General features: G+C 38.0%; 1 protein-coding gene across 2 annotated transcripts in view; it reads right to left on the bottom strand.

Moving 5' to 3' along the window:
* LOC126262286 (very long-chain-fatty-acid--CoA ligase bubblegum) overlaps positions 1 to 20,979 on the bottom strand; it is a 215,895-nt gene that overhangs the window by 23,688 nt on the left and 171,228 nt on the right. For both annotated transcript variants that reach the window (XM_049958805.1, XM_049958804.1), the window contains exons 11-14: positions 19,212 to 19,377; positions 18,933 to 19,067; positions 18,682 to 18,831; positions 14,686 to 14,826 (exon numbers count right to left, since the gene is read on the bottom strand). In XM_049958805.1, coding sequence (XP_049814762.1) covers positions 14,686 to 14,826; positions 18,682 to 18,831; positions 18,933 to 19,067; positions 19,212 to 19,377 — 592 coding nt within the window. The remainder of the gene's footprint in view (positions 1 to 14,685; positions 14,827 to 18,681; positions 18,832 to 18,932; positions 19,068 to 19,211; positions 19,378 to 20,979) is intronic.

Below are 20,979 nucleotides of genomic sequence, written 5' to 3'. Positions count from 1 at the left end.
GTAGCAATAGTCACAATTCGCCCTCTGCGCATGTAATCTACATCCTTCCCCATGTACATTGCAGTTCAATATCCCACTAGGAAATAACACTAACATTCCTTCTTCTGACCATTCTGCAATAGTCTCACAATTATCCATTTTGATAATAGTATTTTGTATTATGTATTCAGCTCATTGTAACTTGAAAGTACAAATACTCATGAGTAATTAAATTCATTAACAAGATCAAATGAAAAGTAGTTATGAAAGATAATATACACAGAATCTGGAACATGATTTATTTTATCTATGTAATGACACCACCTTATGTCACTGTGGAAACTGAGTGGCTGATGCAACATTACTGTCTTTTTGTTACTTGACTTTGATTGCAATAATTACTTAAAATAGTTTGCACTGCTCAAGAAATGCTCTTTAATGATCTCAAACTGTCAAATAAATTGGAGCAAGTCTGTTTGTGTGTATCTCACCTATCTAAAAAATCTTAAGAGTTAATTAATGCATATTATTTGATAGATGAAACATATGTTAATACATAAATGGAGGTTTGTTTAGTTCACAACCACAATAAATTAAGGTAAGTCATAACAATTTACCATATTATATACAACTAATAACTATGCGAAAACTGAAGTGAGTAAATATACTAGGTTAATGTTTTCATAAACTAAAAACTAGAACAGCCTTTGTTGGTTTAGATTGCTGAAAACACACTATAACATATATTACCTCTGAAGCACAAGTTGAAAATAGGTTACTTGCTTTTATACCACTTCTACCATAAGTACACATCTAATTAATATACTGTATGTAATGTGAAATATCAGTGTTCTTTTAAAAGTTGTATCTATCTGATTTTTGGTATTTGAAGTCTAATTTATATGAAGCTGATGACAATGATATAAGTATTCTGTAAAAAAGTATTTTATTTAAGGTAGTATTCAAAATTTAAATTTCCATAAAACTATTTCTCTCAAAATTTGACTCTCCTAAGAAGTGTTTGTTTCAGGATTGACTTGCCTTGTTTTAAAGCCCACATTTTCTGGTAACTAAAAATATGTTATCTTCTTTCAAAATTTTTGTAATTCAAGAAATATTACTACTCAAAAATGGTGTCATTGTAAGAAACAGAGATTGTCCAAATTTTAGGAAACATTCCAAAGATGTCTTATTACTACTTTGTAGCCCTAATTTTTCTGTATCTAAAAACATGTGCCATTAGTGGGACAATATGTTAGTGCTCAGTATTAAAGCCATTTGAAGGTTATTCAGTCAGTAGTTCATCAAAAAACTTAATTTCTGAATATACACACATATTTTTCTTTGTAATTAAATATGTAATTTATCTATGTTATACCAATGTAATGTCAGTGAATATTTCACCTGCCTTTTTTTGTGTTTAATCAACACTCAAGCATTGCAACAGAAAGTGAAATTGTTTGACTATATCTAGTAAATTAATAATTTTTTTATCTGTGGTTTCATTTACTACTTATATATGTGTCTGCTGTAAATTGTAATTTGCCCTGTAACTGTACATTGTAAATATACATTGACATATCTAATATAACTCAAAAATGATCAAAGTATGAACGAATAAATAAAGAAATAGTAAGAAAATCCTGCAAGTATCTTCAGAACAAGAAGGTTTCATTATCAGTACAAAAGTTGTGGGATATATCTTGGTGAAATGTGATTCTTGAATCATGGCGTGTAGAAATGATAAATTAAATCGATGGGGAATAAAATATTTTTAGTAATTTTCATTATTCTTATTCCGGAATATGTTATAGTTTTCCCGTAAATTTAATACTTACTAAAATATAATCCTTTCAAAGATATATTCTACATTACTGTTACTTCCTCTTGTGAATATCTTGCAATTATTGTACTGCAGATATCATCAGCCATTCAGCATCCACTGCTGGATAAAAGTGTCTGCTAAACTTTCTCATGCTTTGTGGTCTTCAGCTATACACATCCATGGTATACTTTCTAATACCAGCCCATTAGGTCATTGTCTTTGTCTTTTCTTATCTCCTGGAATAAGCAAATAATGTTTTTCTACCATATACCAGCCATTTATCTGGTGATAAGCCCATATTTTCCATTTCAGTGTCATTGAGGTATAATGTCTTCCACTTCAGGATTTGCTCCAGTACATTTGCTTCTTTGCTATCTCTCTTTGTATTTCCTGACATGCATCTTCATTGCTCACTGAGTGATCCTTAGTTGTAAAATGATTTTCACATTAAAAATTTGTAGAATTCCTGTTGTGGTGTTACCCTAAGTGTGAATGATAAAATGTTATATGATAAAATATAACTGCAGCTTACTGAAAAAATACACTTTGGAAAAGACACCAGTAAAATAAGCACATCAAAAATGTAAAAGACATCAGAAAGGCAAAGATTTCACTTTGCACCACACTGCACAATGCACTTTGATCAGTCAATCTCATGGTCACCACAGTAGCTCACCCCACCCCCATATGAATACCATTATTAGATAACTGCCTCTTTCATCCATGTATACTCCTCATTTTGTAAGGTGCTGAATTTGATGATTCATTTATCCTGCTTTACTTCCTTATTCTTAATGCAGTAGTTTTGCTATATGATTGTAATTGTTTTTGTTGCATATTTGTGCTTTTTCCCACAGAAAATTTTGTACACATTGTGACAACATTCCTCCAATGTGTTATATAATCAGAAATAATCACACTTTGTTCAGTAGTGTATGATACACCATGAACTACTTGTCCATGTTCTTGTTGTTGTGGTCTTCAGTCCTGAGACTGGTTTGATGCAGCTCTCCATGCTACTCTATCCTGTGCAAGCTTCTTCATCTCCCAGTACTTACTGCAACCTACATCCTTCTGAATCGCTTAGTGTATTCATCTCTTGGACTCCCTCTACGATTTTTACCCTCCACACTGTCCTCCAATACTAAATTGGTGATCCCTTGATGCCTCAGAACATATCCTACCAACCGATCCCTTCTTCTAGTCAAGTTGTGACACAAACCCCTTTTCTCACCAATTCTATTCAATACCTCCTCATTAATTATGTGATTGACCCATCTAATCTTCAGCATTCTTCTGTAGCACCACATTTCAAAAGCTTCTATTCCCTTCTTGTCCAAACTATTCATTGTCCATGTTTCACTTCCATACATCACTACACTACATACAAATACTTTTAAAAACGACTTCCTGATACTTAAATCTATACTCGATGTTAACAAATTTCTCTTCTTCAGAAACGCTTTCCTTGCCATTGCCAGCCTACATTTTATATCCCCTCTACTTTGACCCATCATCAGTTACTTTGCTCCCAAAATAGAAAAACTCCTTTTCTACTTTAAGTGTCTCATTTCCTAACCTAATTCCCTCAGCATCATCCGACTTAATTTGACTACATTCCAGTATCCTCATTTTGCTTTTGTTGATGTTCATCTTATATCCTCTTTCAAGACACTGTCCATTCCGTTCAAATGCTCTTCCAAGTCCTTTGCTGTCTCTGACAGAATTATAATGTCATTGGTGAACCTCAAAGTTTTTAATTCTTCTCCATGGATTTTAATACCTACTCCAAATTTTTCTTTTGTTTCCTTTAATGCTTGCTCAATACACAGATTGAATAACATCGGGGAGAAGCTACAACCCTGCCTCACTCCCTTCCCAACCTTTGCTTCCCTTTCTTGTCCCCCGACTCTTATAACTGCCATCTGATTTCTGTACAAATTGTAAATAGCCTTTCACTCCCTGTATTTTACCCCTGCCACCTTCAGAATTTGAAAGAGAGTATTCCAGTCAACGTTGTCAAAAGCTTTCTCTAAGTCCACAAATGCTAGAAACGTAGGTTTGCCTTTCCTTAATCTAGCTTCTAAGATAAGTCGTAGGGTCAGTATTGCCTCAAGTGTTCCAACATTTCTACGGAATCCAAACTGATCTTCCCCAAGGTCAGCTTCAACCAGTTTTTCCATTCATCTGTAAAGAATTCGTGTTAGTATTTTGCAGTCATGACTTATTAAACTGATAGTTTGGTAATTTTCACATCTGACAACACCTGCTTTCTTTGGGATTGAAATTATTATATTCTTCTTGAAGTCTGAGGGTATTTTGCCTGTCTCATGCATTTTGCTCACCAGATGGTAGAGTTTTGTCAGGAGTGGCTCTCCCAAGGCTGTCAGTAGTCCTAATAGAATGTTGTCTACTCTGGGGGCCTTTTTTCGACTCGATCTTTCAATGCTCTGTCAAACTCTTCATGCAGTATCATATCTCCCATTTCATCTTCATCCTCTTCCATTTCCATAATATTGTCCTCAAGTACATCGCCCTTGTATAGACCCTCTATATACTCCTTCCACCTTTCTGCTTTCCCTTCCTTGCTTAGAACTGGGTTTCCATCTGAGCTCTTGATATTCATACAAGTGGTTCTCCTTTCTCCGAAGGTCTCTTTAATTTTCCTGTAGGCAGTATCTATCTTACCCCTAGTGAGATAAGCCTATACATCCTTACATTTGTCCTCTAGCCATCCCTGCTTAGCCATTTTGCCCTTGCTGTCGATGTCATTTTTGAGACGTTTGTATTCCTTTTTGCCTGCTTCATTTACTGCATTTTTATATTTTCTCCTTTCATCAATTAAATTCAATATTTCTTCTGTTACCCAAGGAATTCTACTAGCCCTTGTCTTTTTACCTACTTGATCCTCTACGGCCTTCACTACTACATCCCTCAAAGCTACCCATTCTTCTTCTACTGTGTTTCTTTCCCCCATTCCTGTCAATTGTTCCCTTATGCTCTCCCTGAAACTCTGTACAACCTCTGGTTCTTTCAGTTTATCCAGGTCCCATCTCCTTAAATTCCCACCTTTTTGCAGTTTCTTCATAACCAATAGATTGTGGTGAGAGTTCACATCTGACCCTGGAAATGACTTACGATTTAAAACCCGGTTCCTAAATCTTGGTCTTACCAGCATATAATCCATGTGATACCTTCTAGTATCTCCAGGCTTCTTCCATGTATACAACCTTCTTTCATGATTCTTGAACCAAGTGTTAGCTATGATTAAGTTATGCTCTGTGCAAAATTCTACCATGTGGCTTCCTCTTTCATTTCTTACCCCCAATCCATATTCACCTACTAGGTTTCCTTCTCTCCCTTTTCCTACTATCGAATTCCAGTCACCCATGACTATTAAATTTTTATATCCCTTCACTATCTGAATAATTTCTTTTATCTCATCATACATTTCATCAATTTCTTCGTCATCTGCAGAGCTAGTTGGCATATAAACTTGTACTACTGTAGTGGGTGTGGGCTTCTTGTCTATCTTGGCCACAATTATGCGTTCACTATGCTGTTTGTAGTAGCTTACCCACACTCCTATATTTTTATTCATTATTAAACCTACTCCTGCATTACCCCTATTTGATTTTGTATTTATAACCCTGTATTCACCGGACAAAAAGTCTTGTCCATATTAAGGGCAAATTTAGATGTGTTGCATCAAAAACAGAATTTTCAATGTTGACCTCCTTTGTATAAGATCTTACATCTGCTGGAGGCATCAGATTTTTTCTCAGTTGGTGCTGTTTTTACTGGAGAATGTCTCCAGTTCTTAACTTGAATAGGTGAGTTTTCTGCTTTGCTTGTCTACATTGGTTATCAAGTAGAGCAATATTCTTAAGTTTTGTGAACTTAATTTTTTCTGCTCCTGAATTTATTTATTTTTTATTTATTTATTTATTTATTGTTCCGTGGGACCACATTTAGGAGAAGTCTCCATGGTCATGGAATGAGTCAATACATGAAATTATAACACGATTGTAGAAAGAGATAAAATGAAATATAAGAAACATATTCAGGCGACAAGTCGTTAGTTTAAATAAAGAAAATCAAGAATGTAACACTGGAATTTGCTTAATTTTTTAGCTCTTCCAGGAGCTCCTCGACAGAATAGAAGGAGTGAGCCATGAGGAAACTCTTCAGTTTAAACTTAAAAGTGTTTGGGCTACTGCTAAGATTTTTGAGTTCTTGTGGTAGCTTATTGAAAATGGATGCAGCAGAATACTGCACTCCTTTCTGCACAAGAGTCAAGGAAGTGCATTCCACATGCAGATTTGATTTCTGCCTAGTAGTAACTGCGTGAAAGCTGCTAACTCTTGGGAACACGCTAATATTGCTAACAACAAATGACATTAAAGAAAATACATACTGTGAGGGCAATGTCAAAATTCCCAGACTATTGAATAGGGGTTGACAAGAGGTTTTCAAACTTACACCATACATAGCTCAAACAGCCCGTTTTTGAGCCAAAAATACCCTTTTTGAATCAGAAGAATTACCCCAAAAAATAATACCATATGACATAAGCGTATGAAAATATGCGAAGTATACTACTTTTCGTGTTGAAATGTCACTTATTTCAGATACTGTTCTAATGGTAAATAAAGCGGCATTTAGTTTCTGAACAAGATCCTGAACATGGGCTTTCCACAACAGCTTACTATCTATCCGTACGCCTAGGAACTTGAACTGTTCCGTCTCGCTTATAACATGCCCATTCTGTCTCATTAAAATGTCAGTTCTTGTTGAATTGTGAGTTAGAAACTGTAAAAACTGAGTCTTACTGTGATTTAGCATCAAATTATTTTCCACAAGCCACGAACTTATATCATGAACTACATTATTTGATAATGTTTCAATATTACACACAAGATCCTTCACTACCAAGGTGGTGTCATCAGCAAACAGAAATATTTTTGAATCACCTGTAATACTAGAAGGCATATCATTTATATAAACAAGAAACAGCAGTGGCCCCAGCACCGACCCCTGGGGAATGCCCCATTTAACAGTGCCCCATTGGGACTGAACATCATTACCACTCTCAATATTGTGGAGGATTACCTTCTGCTTTCTGTTCTTAAAGTAGGAGGTGAACCAATTGTAAGCTACTCCCCTTACTCCATAATGTTCCAACTTCTGCAGTAATATTTTGTGGTCAACACAGTCAAAAGCCTTCGTTAAATCAAAGAAAACACCTAACGTTCGCAACCTTTTATTTAATCCGTCCAAAACCTCACAGAGAAAAGAGACTATAGCATTTTCAGTTGTTAAGCCATTTCTAAAACCAAACTGTACATTTGACAGCAAATTATGTGAATTTAAATGCTGCAGTAACCTTGTATATGCAACCCTCTCGATAACTTTAGCAAACACCGATGGCATAGAAATAGGTCTATAATTGTCAACATTATCCCTGTCTCCCTTTTTATAAAGTGGCTTCACTACCGAGTACTTTAATCGGTCAGGAAACCGACCACTCCTAAAGGAAAAGTTACAGATATGGCTAAGTACTGAGCTAACATACGTGGAACAATACTTCAGTATTCTGCTAGATACCCCGTCATATCCATAAGAGTTCTTGGTCTTTAGTGATTTAATTATTAACTCAATCTCCCTCTTGTCAGTATCATGGAGGAGCATTTCAGGTAACAGTCTCAGAACACTTTTTTCTAAGAGCGCTATATGATTCCCTGTTGGGACTAGGTTTCTATTTAGTTCACCTGCTATATTCAGAAAGTGATTATTAAGTACTGTACATATATGCGACTTATCAGTAACACGGACATCCCCACTACGCACTGATTCTATATTCTCGACCTGTCTCTGCAGACCAGCCACTTCCTTTACGACTGACCATATGGTTTTAATTTTATCCTGAGACTTAGCTATTCTATCTGCATACCACATACTTTTTGCCTTCCTAATAACTTTTTTAAGCACCTTACAATACTGTTTGTAATGGGCTGCTGCATTTAGATTTTGACTGTTTCTAACGTTTTGATATAATTGCCACTTTGTTCTACAAGATATTCTTATCCCATTAGTCAGCCACCCAGGCTGCCTGTTTGTGCTAGTACCCTGTTTTGAATGTTCTAACGGAAAGCAACTTTCAAAGAGCACGAGAAAAGTCTTGAGGAAAGCATTATATTTATCGTCTACTGTATCAGCACTATAAACATCTTGCCACTCTTGTTCCTTGATAAGGTTTACAAAAGTCTGTACAGCAACTGGATCAGCTTTCCTAAAAAGTTGGTAACTATATTTAATATGTGTTGCAGCACAAAAATCTTTTAGACTTAAAATTTGTGCATCATGATCTGAAAGGCCATTCACCTTTTTGCTAACAGAATGCCCTTCTAATAATGACGAATGAACAAAAATATTGTCTATGGTTGTTCTACTGTTCCCTTGCACTCTCGTTGGAAAGAATACGGTTTGCATAAGATTAAATGAATTAAGGAGGTCTACCAGCATCCTTTTCCTTGCACAATCACTTATGCAATTAATATTGAAGTCACCACATATAACTAACTTTTTGTATTTCCTATAAAGTGAACCAAGAACCTCCTCTAGCTTTAGCAAAAATGTTGTGAAATCGCAGTCTGGGGATCTATAAATAACAACAGTAAGAAGTTTAGCTCCACTAAATTTAACCACACCTGCACAACATTCAAACACCTTTTCAGTGCAGTACTTTGAAACATCAATTGACTCAAATGGGATACCGTTTTTCACATACATGGCTACTCCCCCACACCGCAAAGAGCTCCTAGAAAAGCTGCCAGCCAACCTGTATCCTGGTAAAGGAAGCCTCTGAATTATCTCCTTATTTAAGAAGTGTTCAGATATACCAATAATTTCAGAGTCAACATCTATAAGCAGTTCACTAACTTTATCTCTAATACCTTGTATATTTTGATGAAATATACTAATTCCCTCATTAATCGGATACCCAAGCTTTGTAGAAAGTGGTTTCTTTGTTAGAGAGACTTCCCTTAAGAAGGAATACCTATCAGCTGACTTCAGTCTAAAAAAGGTACAGCTCTAACACCCACAACTACCGGAATTTTCCCATGAGTGATCCCACCACCCCCACCTATGCTGTCACCTATAAGTTTTGCCGACCTCCCCTTCCCATACCTGTTGAGGTGCAGGCCATGTCTAGTGAAACCCGTCCTGCTGATAGACTCCACCGACACCACTGAAATGTGACTCGTGCCTTCTGTCATCAGCGCACCCCCAAGTCTCATGTTATTACGCCTGACGGCTGTATTAAGATGAGGCCGATCGTGACGCTGAAACAGTTCCACGAAATGCACATTCGTGTTGCCAGTCTGAGTGGATATCTTTTCCAGGTCACCATCTATGTCATACTCCCCATCCCTATCAATACTATTACCAGCCCCACCCACAATCACTACCTGATCCTCTTTAGTAAAATCCCTACATAACCCCCCTATGTTAAAAGTCACCTGAGCCAATCCTGCATTAGGCTTCACAATGCTGGTGACCTGGTACTCACTCCCCAAAACTTCCTGCAACTGCTGGCCTACACCTCTACCATGAGAACTACCTAACAGCAGAACCTTCTTCTTTCTCTTAGACTTTGCAACTGTCCTAGCCACCGTAACTGCTGAGGTCTGCTGCATACCTCCTACATCTACAGCTACTAGAGATTCCTCTCCACTAGACTCTGACAGTTGGTCATATCTATTACAAACACCAATAGTAAAACTATCTGAAAATCTCCTTCTCCTAGCAGATCTCTTGCCAACAGCCAGCTCCCATTCCCCAACCCCCTTCTCCCTCCTCATCCTATCTAGCTCCTCCTGTGCGTTTTTCAACTGCACCTGAAGGGCACAGATCTTACGCTCCTGCTCCTCTATCAACTTACTCTTGCTACATAACCTGCAGTTCCAGGAGAGGATCTCACCAGAATGCCCACTGGCTTCCCCACTGCATTCCCCCCAGTGAAAAAACTTCGAACAAGTCTCACACCGCAATCCACTACTCACGAACCTACGGCAAAGCCCACACTTCTCACTCATGGTAAAATTTTACAATTATTGAAACAAGAAAACAACTTTATCTAAGTTCCGCTACTACAATAAAAAGATGTTAAAAACTGACTACAATAATCACAAACTTGCTCTACAAGGGAAGTAACTACTATTATTGTCAACAACAAATGAGAATATAACAAAATACTAACACAGAAAGAAAATCAAACGTCTAATGACAGTAACGAAACTGAAAGCAGTTCGCAAAAATTTCTTCTGAAGTTATTTCACCGGAAAACACCAAGAACACCGGTTGAAGACTACTAAAGTTCCTAAATAAACTACTATACACAAACAATTAATTAGTACTTAGCTTTCGATGCGCCGCTACAGCTGCAACTGGTCAGCACGGAATGTAAACACGGGTAAGAGGTTAAGTTGCTCGATACGAAACACTCACAAATATCAGGCCACAACACAAGAAATGCAGAGGTGAATGAAGAAACCACTAATAAGTCACTTATATAGTAAATATTATCACAAAAACAGATAAAATATATATCTGAAACCTAAAAATAGATGAAAACTTAGAGAGCGATCTCACACGCAGTCACGCGCTTATGACGTCACACCAAAGACCCATGTTATGTGTGGATTGCTATTTCTAGAAGGCAAAAATAAATCTTCTCACATCCATTGATATATTTTCTTATATAAGTGAATATGAAGACAAATGCTGATTGTGTGAGTGAACTCTATTCGTTCCTTGATTATAATCTATGCAATTATTAGGTCTGAACTTTGTTTCTCCACTTTGTCTAGACCCAAACTTTTCTTTTGATCAGCCAATTTCACAATAAGAATGTTACTGGTTAATTTAAATGTAAGTTCTTTTGCCAAGACAGCTGCATTGAATTCGAGTGGCCCATTTTTCTTTGTTAGTCATAGAACCAAGTATGTTGATCTAGAAGAGGCTGAAGAAGTTGTAACATCATCTGTGTACATAGTTCTTCATTTCTCACACAGAGCCTCATACATTTTCAACACAATCTCTTGACTTGTCAGAAATTTGATGATCTCCACATTATTTTTTTCTCTTTCCAACTTACATTTTCACCTCATTGCAGTGCCCATTATCTGAAGCATACAGTTTATGTACCATATCTGGAAGTCACTGCCAGGTTCTGTTAGCCTTTTCCTCAACTTAATCAGACTTTCATCAATGCAAATATTTTTGCCTTGAAAGTATTCTCGAAAACTATCACGTGATAATTGGGATTATGCCTCTGGTTTATTCTTTTGTGTTTCTGGGGAATAAGTCGGAAAGTGTGAATATGTGGAGATAGATGTGATTTACTTAATGGCATTGTTTCAGCAAAAACGGGTGGCTCAATTATTTTTCTTTTTAACCAGTTACCTTGAATGGAACTTTTTCTTGCATGTGACTTGAGAATACAGAGAACCAAGTCCAGCTTCATATCATCAATTGTTACATAAAAAAATTATATTTTTTAACATTATTTTAATGAGCAGCTGAATCTTCTGGTATTTTGCCTGCATAATAATTCATTTCCTTTGTAATGGAGTTGAAACAGAATGCTGCAAGAAATTATTAGACACTTGGAGCTTTGAAGTATTCTGTCCAATGTAATATAGAAATATGGAATCCATTCTGGATCTGAAACTTCTGGTATGTGTATATGCTGTTAGCTAGGTTTCCCCAGTTTCAGTCACTAATTATTGCACTGTCAAACCTGTTTTGTTGCAGTAGTGGCAAATATTTGTCTCACTTTAATCCTAATATGCCTGAAAAGATGAATGAAATAAGTATTAGTGTCAGTGGTGTTGAGAAACAGCTGAAAATGTTAAAACTGAACAAAGCTCCAAGGCACAATGGAATCCCTGTCAGATTGTATACTGAATTTGCAGCTGAGTTAGCCCCCTTCTAACCGTAATCCATTGTAGGTCCCTCGAACAACAAACCGTGCCCAGATTTCGGAAAAAATCACCGGTCTCATCAATCTACAAGAAGGGTACTAGAAGTGATCCACAAAACTACCATCCAATATCCTCGACATCAATTTGTTGTAGAATCTTGGAACATATTCTGTGCTCAAACATAATGAGATATCTTGGACAGAATGGTCTCCTCATTGTCACCCAGCATGGATTTCAAAAACATCAATCATGTGAAATGCAACTTCCATTGTTGAAAAGTTTTGGATCAAGGCAGTCAGGTAGATTCCGTATTTCTTGATTTCTGAAAAGCATTTGACTCAGTACCACATCTACGCTTATTGCCAAAAGTATGATCATGTGGGTAACAAGTAAATTTATGACTGGATTGAGGACTTATTGGTAGGGAGGATGGAGAGTCATTCTCAGATGTAGGAGTAACTTCGGGTGTGCCCCAGAGAAGTGTGTTGGGATCCATGCTGTTCATATTTATATCAATGATCTTGTATACAATATTAATAGTAATGTCAGGCTTTTTGCAGATGGTGTAGTTACCAGGAATGAAGTACTTTCTGAAAGGAGCTGTGTAAATCTCCAGTAAGATCTTAAGTGGTGCAGAGGTTCACAACTTGCTTTAAATGTTCAGAAATGTAAAATTTTGCACTTCATAAAATGAAACAACATAGTATCCTATGATTGTAACATCACTGAGTCAGTATTGGAATCAGCCAACTCATACAAAATAACAGGGTGTAACAATTTGAAGGAATATGAAATGGAATGATCACATAGATTCATTTGTGGATAAAACAGGTAGTAGACTTCATTTTTTTGGTGTAATGCTGGGGAAGTGCAATGAGACTGCAAAGAAAATTGCTTAAAAATTACTCATGCAACCAGTTCTAGAATTTTGCTTAAGTATTTGGGACCCATACCATATATGACTAACAGGGGATATTGAATGTATACAGAGAAGGGCAGCACAAATGGTCACAGGTTTGTTTGATCCATCCAATCAATCACAGAGATACTGAAGGAACTACACTGGAAGACTTTTGAAGATAGATGTAAGCTATCCAGAGAAAGTCTATTAGCAAATTTTCAAGAACCAGCTTTAAGTGATTACTCTAGGCATATACCACAATCCCCTATGTACCACTCACATGGGAATTGTGAAGATAAGATTAAAATAATTACTCCATGCACAGAGGCAAAACAATAATTCTTCCTGTGCTCCATATGTCAATGGAACAGGAAGAAACCGTAATAACTGGTACAGTGGAATGGACACTCTACCATGCACCTCACAGTTGTTTGCAGAGTATAGATGGAGATTGTTTGCACTTCTTGATCATCAGCTGAGTCACTGTAATTATTTTAATTATTTTCTTATGTCCACTGGAGCTACAAATTACAAACTAAAACTGCTTACTTGCATTTCACAAAGACACATAGAGTGCCAAGTATTGACACAACTTGAGTACTACTATGAAGACTGTTAGTAAGGCAATTAGCTACAAAAAACTATATCTCTCTTTAAGTACTGTGATGGCTGCAACTGTCACTGCATCTTAATAAATAGAAATTTGGAAACCATCATTGTATCCAGATTGCTTGAATGAAGTCTCATAATCCAGATTTGTGATTTCCTGCTTGACAAATCTTTCTTTCTTTCTTTTTCTTTTTTTCCCACTGGGATCACATCCAAAGATTACCAATAATAGCTTTCCACAGTTTGTATCCTACTAATACATTAAAACTTCCAGTTGACCTCTTTTAGTGGGGATTTGTTGTCATTTATAACCTTCTGTAGGTAGTCATTCAGATAATATTTTCTTCATTGATAAGTGAGCATATGGGTGCAGGAACTTGAATGATTTCCATGCAGTGACATTTGTTTATTTTTACAAGTCTTACTATTCTGCCTGAGGATTCTTCAATACCTGAAATACAGTTTTAGATTTTCATGTTCGCAATAAAGCTCATGTCTTAAATTCCTACATGCCCTGTCACTCTGTAATACAGTATATGTCTTGATTTTAATTGTGTTTGCTCTTCAGTGTTTCCCCTAACCACCTGACCTTACTTAAGTCTTCTCCTAACTCCACTAACCTGTCTGCATGTTCAAGAGTTCTGCTATTGTCCTTAAATGTGAAGTACTAGAAGCAGCAGAGCTTCTAATGCCCATTTTATTATGTATTAGTCAAGATGTGGGTACAAAAGATGCTGGGCATGTTCTATGGCCAGAAGCCATTGCCTGAGTTCCTTCAGTTCATTACTCTGAATACTCTTTCTCTTGGGCTACAAACTGACATCCAACAACATGCACATATAAGTTGGGACTCTGACAACCATACCTATGATATACTAGCCTGCCATGGTCTAAAGAGTTTGGTGAGACATGTATATAGTGCTTAATGTTGGCATGCTCATTGCAGTTTTGGCCCTGGCCTGGGTGCTTCTGAATTTTGAAGCCTGGGATCAATTTGCATATAAATCATGAGTCAACAGAGCTTATCAGAGGATATTGTCATCTGACAGTCAGGCTGTCTTTGTACCACGTGTAATATATTTAGTCCAAAAGGTAGCGGACTGACTAAACATACTGCCTGTGCAGTGTGCACTGATGAGCAGTCCCTCATGAATTAGTCCATTGACATTTCCATCTTATGGGCACTAAAAGCTACACAGTGTGAATGACTGGACTGAAAATTGGGATCTGCTTTTGTTGGTTCATTGATGTACAGTTTTGATCCCTGCTAACAATTCTTAATGTTCATCTTTTCTGCTGTAGGGAACGATATCACTTACTAAATATTTCCTCTATCCTGATGTAAAAATAACTATTTTATGTACATCAGAATACACACATACCTTCATAGTAATTAATACACTCAGAAATTTTCTCCTCTCTCCAATGATAACAGCATGACTAATGCAAGGAAGTTCTGTTTTGAGTGTCTGTTCAAGCAGCACTGGAGGCACATTTTCTCCACCTGCAGTGATGATAAGTTCCTGCAAGGAAAAGAAAATCCAGGTTTTTGCATCATCAAATTCCTGTAAATTCAAAGTGCATAATGAAAAGTATTCTCAGAACCAAAAAGAAAAATCCATCACATAATCTTTTCTTTAATCTCAAGATTTGTAACACAGATGTACTGTGTGAAAAGTTAACCAGAGAATAAAGCAGAATCTTTCCTTGTGAGTAACTAAATTTTATGCCATTTAGTAGAAGAAATAGCCACCTCTGTAGCCCAGTGATCAGCCTGTATGACTGCTGTGCGGAGAGGCCAGGTTTGATTTTGAGACTGCTAAGAATTATTCCTTGATGGTAGGGCTGAAACAGGGTGCACTCAGTCTCGTGATGCCAACCGAGGAGCTACTTGAGTGAGAAGTACCAGCTGGGAGGTCTGGGAAATAGCCACCAGCTGGCTGGGAGAGCAGTGTGCTGACCCCATACTCCTCCCTCCCACATCCAAATGATGCCATTGGCAGAGTATGATACAGTACTGTTTGGCCCAGTGGGGACTGTAAATTGAGCTTTACCTCCAGTTTGAAGTAGTAAAAGAAGTTACTTTTTTCAGTTATTCGTTTTATTTCTGTTACATAAAATTTAATCTCATCTTCTCTTTCCTCATCCTGTTTTATGATTTTCCTTGGTTTCCTTAAATTAATTCAGGTAAATGCTGCAAAAGTTCCTGCATTAAGGCCACTGTCCCATCCTTGACAAACTAGGCCTATAGGTAGATGTGAATCATGTTGTTTTCATTTTTCTTCAATTTTAATACCACAACATGTCCCGTACCTTTGTAAATGTGATGTACAGATGAATACCATTACTACTACTACTACTACTACTACTACTACTACTACATACTAAATATAAATGAAGGTCAGTAACTTATTTTCACTGCTGGTCTGCCATTTCAATCATCTTTATTATTATTTTGATTTTGTTAGAAGCTAACATTTTACTAAAAATAAAACCAATAGAAAGTGCAAACAACTTGAAATGAATGTTTTATGAGGTTGCATCACAGATAGAGAAATACATATACACTCCTGGAAATGGAAAAAAGAACACATTGACACCGGTGTGTCAGACCCACCATACTTGCTCCGGACACTGCGAGAGGGCTGTACAAGCAATGATCACACGCACGGCACAGCGGACACACCAGGAACCACGGTGTTGGCCGTCGAATGCCGCTAGCTGCGCAGCATTTGTGCACCGCCGCCGTCAGTGTCAGCCAGTTTGCCGTGGCATACGGAGCTCCATCGCAGTCTTTAACACTGGTAGCATGCCGCAACAGCGTGGACGTGAACCGTATGTGCAGTTGACGGACTTTGAGCGAGGGCGTATAGTGGGCATGCGGGAGGCCGGGTGGACGTACCGCCGAATTGCTCAACACGTGGGGCGTGAGGTCTCCACAGTACATCGATGTTGTCGCCAGTGGTCGGCGGAAGGTGCACGTGCCCGTCGGCCTGGGACCGGACCGCAGCGACGCACGGATGCACGCCAAGACCGTAGGATCCTACGCAGTGCCGTAGGGGACCGCACCGCCACTTCCCAGCAAATTAGGGACACTGTTGCTCCTGGGGTATCGGCGAGGACCATTCGCAACCGTCTCCATGAAGCTGGGCTACGGTCCCGCACACCGTTAGGCCGTCTTCCGCTCACGCCCCAACATCGTGCAGCCCGCCTCCAGTGGTGTCGCGACAGGCGTGAATGGAGGGACGAATGGAGACGTGTCGTCTTCAGCGATGAGATTCGCTTCTGCCTTGGTGCCAATGATGGTCGTATGCGTGTTTGGCGCCGTGCAGGTGAGCGCCACAATCAGGACTGCATACGACCGAGGCACACAGGGCCAACACCCGGCATCATGGTGTGGGGAGCGATCTCCTACACTGGCCGTACGCCACTGGTGATCGTCGAGGGGACACTGAATAGTGCACGGTACATCCAAACCGTCATCGAACCCATCGTTCTACCATTCCTAGACCGGCAAGGGAACTTGCTGTTCCAACAGGACAATGCACGTCCGCATGTATCCCGTGCCACCCAACGTGCTCTAGAAGGTGTAAGTCAACTACCCTGGCCAGCAAGATCTCCGGATCTGTCCCCCATTGAGCATGTTTGGGACTGGATGAAGCGTCGTCTCACGCGGTCTGCACGTCCAGCACGAACGCTGGTCCAACTGAGGCGCCAGGTGGAAATGGCATGGCAAGCCGTTCCACAGGACTACATCCAGCATCTCTACGATCGTCTCCATGGGAGAATAGCAGCCTGCATTGCTGCGAAAGGTGGATATACACTGTACTAGTGCCGACATTGTGCATGCTCTGTTGCCTGTGTCTATGTGCCTGTGGTTCTGTCAGTGTGATCATGTGATGTATCTGACCCCAGGAATGTGTCAATAAAGTTTCCCCTTCCTGGGACAATGAATTCACTGTGTTCTTATTTCAATTTCCAGGAGTGTACATACTCACCCAGTTCATTTGACATGTACAGGTTTTGAGACAACAGACTGAAATATAGTGGTACTTGGAACATTGATCAATAAGTAAGATAAAAAAAAGTATGGAGATGGAATAGTTAGTATGCATTTACTGTGAATCTTTTATTTTGAGTACATACGATATGTGCATGCCAGGGAGAAATGCAGATATGAGAGAGCAAAGGAGTAATGAGTCTAAATTAAATAGACAGACTATCTTTAAAGAGCACAGCTCAGAAATAGTAATGTGAACGAAAGGAATTTATCCAACTAAGACAAAAAAGATAGAATCACAGTGCTTGTAATTACTAAAGTACAGACATGAAAATCAGCATTGGCAGCATGTATTCATATGCAGTCATATTTTTCTTCTTTGAGTAAATATTTTATCAATTTCAACTCCATTATTTTACAAAATAAATGTTTATGACAACAAGGAAAAAATACACACCCCAGTAATTTATTAAAAAACATTAGGTTGATGAGTTTTTTATCATTTGTTGAATACTCAACAAAGTCATAGGTCAATAAGCTCCATCTTGTAACACTCACACAATGGAATTATGGCAGCTGGAAGTCTGAAAAGATACAATCAGCCAATAATGTCAATGAAAATTCATGAAACACACCTTTTCCTTCTCATCAGCAGCTTTCCTTCTTTCATTTTCCAGTTTATATTCTGTATTTTCATGGCAGAGCCTCTTATTGATATTTCCTGCCATTTCAATTCCTCTCCCTATGCTCTTTTTCATTGTCAAGTATCTACTGAGTTAAGCTCTTATCTTTGATCCATCCATTCCAGCAGCCCAATATTATACTTTATTAGCACATTGTTCCATTGTGCCCCTTCACATCACCACCTACTTCTTCTAAGCCAGGCTTGGTTATATTTCTGTTTTCCTCCAGCACTTTTATGTGTTACCCCCAGTTTCACATATTTCCTAAGGAAGAAGTTTCAAAATCCCCAATATTAAGATTCAGCATTCTTCCTTGATTTTAATAAATACATAAAATAAAATATATGTCTGTCTTTACTACACCAGATTCAGTAAATTTTGTCCCACAATGTTCCCATTATTCATTCCGATTCAGACAGGAAATACTTGTTTATGTATGAGACATCTCACTTACAGGATCAGAAGCAGTCCTAGTATGCAGTTTTAAGAAGTAATTGGATTAAATGCCAACAAATACATTCATGGAATGTGACGTTGTTTATAACACACTTATACAAAAGCAGTGAATATGTTATACGAACACCATATTAACCTTTCCTCCCAAGCTATGATTTACTACAAAGATGTATCTGTAAGCAACAATAGTCTATCAAGCTCTCATATATTAATAAATTAAAATAAAATCCATTATTTACCTTGAGACGTCCTGTAATATAAACAAATCCACTTTCATCAATGGTTCCCAAATCACCAGAATGTAACCAACCTTCTTCATCAATAGCTTCACTAGTCTTTTCTGGATCAGATAGGTACCCCATACACACATGCCGTCCCCACAAGCATATCTGCAACCATAAAAAGGTTTCATCAGTGTGTTGTCCAGTACAATCATATTTTAAATTTTTTTCGGGGTGACGATTATGAAATTTTCACTGAGTTACATTACCTCCCCCTCTCCTTCCTCGTCTTCATTATGCAATTTGGTTTCCAGGCCAGGTAGTGCTTTTCCAACACTTTCTAGGCGGAAGTTCCTACTCATAGCCAAAGTATGAGGGCCTGAGCACTCTGACATGCCAAAAACCTTGATTGATGAAAATGAATAGAGTTATTAAGTGCAGTTATGGAGATGTTTATCCATCTTGCCTGCATAACCTATTTCTTTGATTAAGTTAGCTTTCTCTTTACTGTTACGCTAGCTGTTATTAGGAATTTTGAAAACACTTACCTCCATCACAGGTATGTCAAGGCTCATCAAATATTTCTTAACATCATTGGAAAGTGGTGCAGCTGCTGAAAAGAAATTCTGGCATCTGTCAAATCCCAGAAGACGTTTCACTTTCTTAAACACAAGCATGCTGGCCATCATATACCAGATTGAGTTATAGTGAACCCTGCAAGGATGAAACTTACTGAAAAATATGTTTATCTCTAGTATAGTGTCTTAAAAATCAGTGTTAAACTAAAAACTATGCACTATTTATGATAAATATAATGCAGAGCTGATGGTGTCAATCACAAGTAGTACAGCTAGTTGCATGCTGTCCTGAGTTGTCCAGAGTTGGTGGTCATTTGTGCCTGAGGTGTGCTAGCTTGTTTGTATGAATGGCATGTGTCTCTCTGTTTCTCTTTAGCTGATGAAGACTGTGTCCAAAATCTTTGCATAAGTGTCTTTTAATTGTGCTTGTCTGCAACTTAGTGTCTTCTTTACGGTTAGTAGCAATCTGTCTTATCCTACATAGTGGAGTACAGTTTCATAGATTTAACACTCAGTTCTGAACATAAATGAATGAATGTTCTAACAAAATATTGTGATTATAGTAAAATTGACAAAAACAACAAATAGTACAACCATAAAACTAAGTTTATGTACATACAATATAACAATGTATCATGATGGGCAAGAAGAAAAGACAAGATCAGGGTGATTTTTCTAAATGAAGACAAACTGTAGGAAATAATCCCTGAGGGGCGAATATAGGCTATATGGCTAGAAATGCATGGAGTGTATACTACAGGTGTTTATTAATTCATCATGCCTGTAAAGTACAACACAGTCCACACCATGCTGTGATGAGAATGCTGTTAGAAAAGGAGTTCGAAGTGGCCTCCACAGGACTCGAAGCATGCTGCAGTGACAGAAGTAAACATTCAAATATGCAATCCTGTGACCAAATGGTGTCACAGGCACCATGAATGTATTGTTCCATTGTCTGCATATCTGGAAGGGACTCTACATATGTGATCTTTTTCAGGTACCTCAAAGAAAGAACTCTAAACGATTGAGGTCCTATGACTTGGTACACCATGTGACCAGACTAACTATTACAGTTACCTTGAGATCCTTTCCCATACATTCTGAGCAGAAAAGTTTTATTTTAAACCTTCTTTCTATAAAGAAGTGTATTTCTTGAGACATTCTTCTGTAAAAATCAAAATTAGATGTTCATTTGTCCAGCAGTTACACTAATTTCAAATATGACTAAAAACTGGCCATTCAGAAATGTGTCATGGTTTATTTTCTTATTTTCAAGAATTCTTCTATGAAGCTAGAACAGTTATAGAGAAAACAGCTTCAGTGTTGTTTTAAGCATATTTCTATTTCCTGCCATACACTTTATTTCGCTAGACATATTATGAGTGAATATTGTGTTGAGGGGAATTATGGCTTCCCTGCTTTCTTTGCCAAATGAAGAAATAAGCCTTTTGATACAGTGGGACATATTGTAAAAAAGGAACATTTCCTAATGACTGTGTATGTCCACACTTTCAGCTGCCTCAGCACTGTTGTTCAGGACTGCTTGGAATGTCAGAAGCACATGTCTTGGGCAAAAGAATAAATTAATAACTGTGGAATACGGCTAGGTGAATGGCATGTGTTTAACTTCGAAGGTATCAGTGCACTATGTGTAGCACCTCTTTAAGACTGTGTAGTAAAGGAGATCAACAAAATCAGAACCAATGATTTTCTTGTAGTGACTAGAGTGGTGCAAGAG

The sequence above is a fragment of the Schistocerca nitens genome, chromosome 6 (genome assembly GCF_023898315.1).
Source record: "Schistocerca nitens isolate TAMUIC-IGC-003100 chromosome 6, iqSchNite1.1, whole genome shotgun sequence".
In the NCBI taxonomy this organism is placed as follows: Eukaryota; Metazoa; Arthropoda; class Insecta; order Orthoptera; family Acrididae; genus Schistocerca; species Schistocerca nitens.
Note: the sequence above shows the minus strand (reverse complement) of the source record. Positions and strands in the feature narration are given on the sequence as shown.